Source organism: Protomyctophum bolini, assembly GCF_963924005.1.
Source record: "Protomyctophum bolini genome assembly, chromosome: 8".
Lineage (NCBI taxonomy): Eukaryota > Metazoa > Chordata > Actinopteri > Myctophiformes > Myctophidae > Protomyctophum > Protomyctophum bolini.
In genome coordinates this window covers 370,001-377,500 of record NC_137869.1, presented here as the reverse complement: position 1 = coordinate 377,500, position 7,500 = coordinate 370,001, and the positions used below count along the sequence as shown (strand labels likewise).

The following is a 7,500-nucleotide window of genomic DNA, read 5'->3' as shown; positions in this document are numbered from 1 at the left end:
CCTGTTCTCCTAGGATATCCTACCTGACCTGGTGGAGACCTGTTCTCCTCTAGGATATCCTACCTGCCCTGGTGGAGACCTGTGCTCCTCTAGGATATCCTACCTGCCCTGGTGTACACCTGTGTTCCTCTAGGATATCCTACCTGCCCTGGTGGAGACCTGTGCTCCTCTAGGATATCCTACCTGCCCTGGTGTACACCTGTGTTCCTCTAGGATATCCTACCTGCCCTGGTGGAGACCTGTGTTTCTAGGATAACAGCAGACATGCAGGACATGAGAGATGAAAAGTCAATGCCTTTTAAGAAGTTAATAGAAGTGATTAACAAGAGTTAGTATGTCCATTAAGAGACATTAAGACTCTATGATGCTGACACAGCTGAGTGGTTGAGGAGCGGCTAGCGGAGCGGACACTGAGTTCATGGTTTGATTCCCGTGGAGGAAGTGCACTGAGCTAATGGGCTAGTCTGCTGCTACAGAGACATCTAATAGAAGAGTTAGGACATTGAGGGGGCAGAAACCCAGAGCCATCTAATAGAAGAGTTAGGACATTGAGGGGGCAGAAACCCAGAGCCATCTAATAGAAGAGTTAGGACATTGAGGGGGCAGAAACCCAGAGCCATCTAATAGAAGAGTTAGGACATTGAGGGGGCAGAAACCCAGAGCCATCTAATAGAAGAGTTAGGACATTGAGGGGGCAGAAACCCAGAGCCATCTAATAGAAGAGTTAGGACATTGAGGGGGCAGAAACCGAGCGCTGTTCATGAAGCCTGAACTGAGACAAGCTGGAGTTGGAAATACATTGTTTTCAACGAGGGCGGCGCAAATAAGAGCTATTTTAAGCATGTGTGCAACATGACAACTGTTTTACAGTATTGTTACAGTAACAACTAAAGTCTCTGTAATGTTTATGTTGTACTATTACTACAAAACAATCTAAAATAAAGGGATTTAAGGTCATTAAAGCCCAGTGAGTCCAGTGCATTCTGCCTACTTCCGGTCCAGGACTTGTCCCAGTTGGTTGTCCCCATTCTCTATAGAAGAGCCTCCGTTGAACTGAAGCTCCATGTGAAGTGAACGCAGTTTGCGTAACTCTGTCTATATCTAAGGCTCTGGTAGGGCTCTCTCTCTCTCTCTCTCTCTCTCTCTCTCATTAGTGATGCAAAGCGTCACTGTGTTCACAGACTGAATGGAACCAATGCTTTGTGTTGTAATTGGAGATAGTTCTGTGTGAGAGGCCTCTCTCTCTCTCTCTCTCTCTCTCTCTCTCTCTCTCTCAGTAGTAGAGTTGTGTAACTAGTTGAATATTAAATGTATTGAACCAGTTCAGAGCTCAGTGATGACCTCACAGTGATGACCTCACCGCGCTGTACTGAAACCAGGGACGCGCACACATAAGACATCAAAGGGGGCTTCAGCCCCTGCCCTTTTACCCGTCTGTAAAACAACTGTCCTCTCCAGACCACGAATGGGACATCCTCTCCTCTCCTCTACTCTCCAACAACCGAGTCACACCAACCTGGCAACCTGGCTCCAAAACCTCACACCAACCTGGCAACCTGGCTCTCCTCTCCTCTCCTCTCCTCTCCTCTCCTCTCCTCTCTTTCCCTTCCCTTCCCTTCCCTTCCCCTCTCCTCTCCTCTCCTCTCCTCTCCTCTCCTCTCCTCTCCTCTCTTCCCCTTCCCTTCCCTTCCCCTCTCCTCTCCTCTCCTCTCCTCTCCTCCCCGCTCCACAACAACAGACCCAAAGACTGGACAAAAGACCTCCAAACTACCCCCCAATTCCTCTACTCTGTGAATGAATGCGGAGAGGAGAGGAGAGGAGGGGAGAGGATTATGCAACCTTCCCAACTTTCCCAGTCATTAATGGGAGGGGGGGGGGTACTGGTCACATGATCCTGTTTACCACAACACTGAGAGAGAGAGAGAGAGAGAGAGACACCGTGTGTGTGTGTGTGTGTGTGTGTGTGTGTGTGTGTGTGTGCATGCGTGTGTGAGAGAGAGACAGAGTGACAAACTTCCGTTATGTCTATATCTATTTAAATCACTTTTATGTAAGTATATGTGATAATTATCACAAACTGTGATAATTATTATTATTATTATTAATAATAATAAACACAAAGTGTTCCGGTCAACACATTGACAGACAGCACAGCCGGCCAATCAAACGCCTCGGTCCTAAAAAGTGACGCCGTGGGCGATGCGTTACCATGACGACCAACCAACCAGACGGACTGTCGTGACTCCTCCTCCTGTCAGTCAGTTTTACGGCAGACCGTAGAGCGGGTTGGTCCAATGGCTTTTGTAAACACGTGAACCGCAGCAGCAGGAGAAATGATGATTAGTTTAGTTTGGACTGAAATAAATAAACACACGTTTTAGTTTAATATCAGCTGGTTGGAGCGATGGTTTAACTACTATAAGGTTAATATAGTGACGTTAATAACTAGATGTTTATCCGTAGCATTAACAGTAACATTAGCGTCAGCAGCAGCCTGGCTGTTTGCAGCAGTAGTTTGTCAGTGTTTAAGGTATTTATCAGAGACATTATAGTAGTCATTTAGTGTTTTCAGATCATAGAAACATCACGTTGTATCTGGTAGGGTAACAGTAACAGCAGTGTAAGGTTATTTATCAGTATATTATCATTATTAACAGCATGCTGTATCTGGTAGGTTAATAACAGTAAGGATAAGGATCAATAAGGACAATAAGGATCACTGCAGTAAGGTTGGTGTGTAAGGTTATTTCTCAGTAACAGAACAGCAGTGTAAGGTTATTTCTCAGTAACAGAACAGCAGTGTAAGGTTATTTCTCAGTAACAGAAGAGCAGTGTAAGGTTATTTCTCAGTAACAGAACAGCAGTGTAAGGTTATTTCTCAGTAACAGAAGAGCAGTGTAAGGTTATTTCTCAGTAACAGAACAGCAGTGTAAGGTTATTTCTCAGTAACAGAACAGCAGTGTAAGGTTATTTCTCAGTAACAGAAGGGTAACACGGTGAGCTCAGCATCATGTTATATCTGGTAGGTTTAGGGTTAGGAGATGTTAAAGACATCACAGTGAAAGGTCTAGAGGTGGTGAGGAGATGTGAACGGGTCTATCTGGAGTCATACACCTCTGTAATGACCGGAGGGCAGGAGGCTATGGTGAGTTATACTGTTAATATGATGTTTAATATGAAATATTATGTTTAATAAGAGTCTATCTGTAGTCATACACCTCTGTAATGACCGGAGGGCAGGAGGCTCTGGTGAGTTATACTGTTAATATGATGTTTAATATTAAATATAATGTTTAACTAGAACTGCACTCTGCCGAGTGCATACTTGCTTGTTGCACACTAGTAGGCCATAAATGGCCTACTCTTATGGGTCCATCTGGTTTTACTCTCAGACTTATGGGGGTCCTTGAAATTAAAAAGTTTAAGAACCTGTAGGCCTATGCAATGGCTTATCTCTTGTAAAAAGAGAGACCAGCCTATTCTCCAAACCATTATCTTATGCTTTGCTAGGTTGTACAAAATAATATTGGGCAGGGCTCGAAATAGCGACCATTTTGGTCGCAAATGCGCCTGAATTTTAATCTGTGCGATCTCAAAATATAACTGGGCGCACCAGTGCTACTGCATATAATTACTGTAGTGCGACCAAAACGATCGCGACCGAAAGTGTCGCGGGCCGGTTCCGTCCCGCGAGATGATTTAAACTTGTAGAGCATAAAGATCTGAGCATGTAAAAAAAAAAGTAAGTTCCTAGTCCATTCCTGTCCAGAGTTATGATTGTTTAAAGAAATATCTCCTTGGCTTCTTCTACTTCCTCTAACCTCCCGTCAGTCCGTGGACTGATTGGGTGATCAACATCAGCTGGACCTGAGGTCCTCAGCTGTGAGAGACAACAAAAGGGCTCAATTGAATGGAATGTGTGGAGTCACACACACACACATTTATGATGACGTTATGAAAATAACTTCTCATAAATATATACAGTATATATACATATATATATATATATTTTTTTTTACTTCAATCAAAAAGCAGGCCTACATAAAACAAAGGGTTTTGTAGCCATTTACACATTCAGAAATTATAGCAGAGTATTTAGAATTTAATTATATTTTCAACTGGTTTATTGCCACAAAAATAGCATCTCATACCAACTGGCTTGTAGGCCAGTGGTTCCCAAAGTGGGGTCCGGGGATCCCTAGGGGTCCTCGGTTAAATATGATAGTTAGGAACCAAATGGACCCTTATGGGTCTGAAACTCTGAGAGTGTATACTACATACTATGGGTAAACCAATTTCACTGTACATTTGTACACTCAGTTAAATTAACTTTGATTTTATGGGTCCCAGAGATAGAAATGGGGAACGGTAGCCTAATTCAGGTCAAACTGGGGGTCCTTGAAATGTAAATAACTGAAAATCACTGCTAGAGCCGTAAAAATCTTCTCATATGGGGGTCCCTGGCATATATTTTCAAATGGGGGTCCGTGGGCTAATGAGTGTCAATTTGAGGGTGCTTGACATGAAAAATGTTGGGAACCACTGTTGTAGGCTACAAGTGTAATAATAATGAATGTAAAAAATCGATTACATATTGGTGCTCGTAAAATTTTGGTGGGTGCTCCTAATTTTTTTCTGGTGCTCCTTCATTCTGAATTTGGGAGCACCAGTGCTACCAAGTAAAAAAGTTAATTTCGAGCCCTGCTGGGTCAATTTAATTTGCAGGACTCACCTCGCGCACAGCTGCCTTGTCTGTGTTGTTGACATGACATGGGCTTGCAGGACAGAACTTTTATTTGTGACAGACACATAGTTCCTTGGCAGACAATACAATCTGCTTCTCTACACCTGGCCTTCTGATGGCCAGCTTTAATGTCCTCTCTTCAACTACACCTGGCCTTCTGATGGGGCCAGGTTCTATGTCCTCTCTTCCATGTCTGTAGAGGGTGACAAAGCGGTTTGCGGAGCGGTCTTGATATCGGAAGGTTGCTAGTTCGTATCCCCGGACCGGCACGTTAAAATTACCACCGCTGAAGTGCCCTTGAGCAAGGCATTGAACCCCTACCATGAAATGTTCTATGAGCAGGGACTAACTGATCATAGCGGACAGAGAGATGGTGGAACAAGGAGGTGATGATCATGTATTGATCATGTATTGATCATGTATTGATCATGTATTGATATGTTTCAGGAGGAGTATTACGGCATAAAGCTGATCGTAGCGGACAGAGAGATGGTGGAACAAGGAGCTGATGAGATCCTTAAAGGAGCCGATGTTTCTGACGTGGCTTTTCTGGTGGTGGGAGATCCTTTTGGGTGAGCGCACGCACGCACGCACGCACGCACGCACGCACGCACGCACGCACTCAGCCATGAGTTAACAACAGTAACAACACTTACACAATTAAGCCTTAATGGCACTGGGGGCACAGGGGGCCACGCAGTAAAAGTAAATAAATTCACAAAACTAACGTAATTTGTATTGTTGACCCATTTCTAAAATATTAGCACAACTTTCGTTCAACTTTGACCCCTCTATCACATGGAACTATTTTTTGGGCGTAGTGATATGGACACAATGAACAGAGTGCCCCAGTGCCCCGCACAAAATGACCGGAACTACTTAATTTAATATTGACCAAAACCAGAGCAGAACTCCCACCACGGGACTCTGGTCAATGAATACAGTTGCAACCACTATGTTGCAATTTCATATGTATTTCATGCAGCTTAAGTTAAATAAAATCTGAACTATCCCTTTAATTGTTTCTGTCGCTTACCAATGGTTGTGGATAAGACGGAACAGTCAACAGTGATGTGGCCTGGATGGATGTAGAGTTTTATTAGGATCTCCATTAGCAGCGGATACAGTAGTCTTCCTGGGGTTAGGGTTAGACACAACATAAAACATGACATTACACATGAATGACATTACAAGGGGATATGAATGATGTATAGACTATAGAAGGATGGTGTCGGTGATGATGATGATGATGATGATGATGTGGTTTCTCCACCAGGAGATGTGTAGTAAATACTGTAGATGATAAGACAGAATGCATTCTGGCCTAGTGGATAGAAGGATAGAATGATAGAAGCTGCCTCCATGTGTTGAGGTCTGAGCAGAAGGAGAGATGATAACAGAATGTATTCTGGTCTAGTGGATAGAAGGATAGAATGATAGAAGCTGCCTCCATGTGCTGAGGTCTGAGCAGAAGGAGAGATGATAACAGAATGTATTCTGGTCTAGTGGATAGAAGGATAGAATGATAGAAGCTGCCTCCATGTGTTGAGGTCTGAGCAGAAGGAGAGATGATAACAGAATGTATTCTGGTCTAGTGGATAGAAGGATAGAATGATAGAAGCTGCCTCCATGTGCTGAGGTCTGAGCAGAAGGAGAGATGATAACAGAATGTATTCTGGTCTAGTGGATAGAAGGATAGAATGATAGAAGCTGCCTCCATGTGTTGAGGTCTGAGCAGAAGGAGAGATGATAACAGAATGTATTCTGGTCTAGTGGATAGAAGGATAGAATGATAGAAGCTGCCTCCATGTGTTGAGGTCTGAGCAGAAGGAGAGATGATAACAGAATGTATTCTGGTCTAGTGGATAGAAGGATAGAATGATAGAAGCTGCCTCCATGTGTTGAGGTCTGAGCAGAAGGAGAGATGATAACAGAATGTATTCTGGTCTAGTGGATAGAAGGATAGAATGATAGAAGCTGCCTCCATGTGTTGAGGTCTGAGCAGAAGGAGAGATGATAACAGAATGTATTCTGGTCTAGTGGATAGAAGGATAGAATGATAGAAGCTGCCTCCATGTGCTGAGGTCTGAGCAGAAGGAGAGATGATAACAGAATGCATTCTGGCTGCCTCCATGTGTTGAGGTCTGAGCAGAAGGCCTGTGGGTTTCTCTGAGCAGAAGGACATGCAGAAGGCCTGTGGTTTCCTCCAGAAGGCTGACATCAGCCTGTTGAGCTGACCGGAGATTCTTTATGACGATAATTACAGGGTTGGGGAGAGAGAGAGAGGGAGAGAGAGAGAGAGAGAGAGAGAGGGAGATGGAGAGGGAGATAGAGAGAGAGAGAGAGGGAGAGAGAGAGAGAGAGAGAGAGAGGGAGATGGAGAGGGAGAGAGAGAGAGAGAGAGAGAGGGAGATAGAGAGAGAGAGACAGCGTGGCATGAACTTGTAGATCTGCTATTTTCACTTTACAATTCATGGAATTTCTTTGATTATTGTCCGTTTATGAGTGTGTGTGTGTGTGTGTGCGTGTGTGTGTGTGTGTGTGTGTGTGTGTGCGTGTGTGTGTGCGTGCGTGCGTGCGTGTGTGCGTGCGTGCGTGCGTGCGTGCGTGCGTGTCTGTCTCAACAGTGCAACGACCCACAGCGACCTGGTTCTGAGAGCAGTGCAGTGTGGGATACCATACCGGGTGGTTCACAACGCCTCCATCATGAACGCTGTGGGATGTTCTGGACTACAGGTACCATAACCCCCTACCCT

General features: G+C 44.4%; 1 protein-coding gene across 1 annotated transcript in view; it reads left to right on the top strand.

The window, feature by feature from the left end:
• Positions 1–2,287: 2,287 nt before the first annotated feature.
• The window catches only part of dph5 (diphthamide biosynthesis 5), a 12,014-nt gene continuing 6,801 nt past the window's right edge, over positions 2,288–7,500 (top strand). Inside the window, exons 1-3 of the mRNA XM_080770889.1 lie at positions 2,288–3,145; positions 5,192–5,316; positions 7,372–7,480. Coding sequence (XP_080627015.1) covers positions 3,011–3,145; positions 5,192–5,316; positions 7,372–7,480 — 369 coding nt within the window. The 5' untranslated portion in view covers positions 2,288–3,010. The remainder of the gene's footprint in view (positions 3,146–5,191; positions 5,317–7,371; positions 7,481–7,500) is intronic.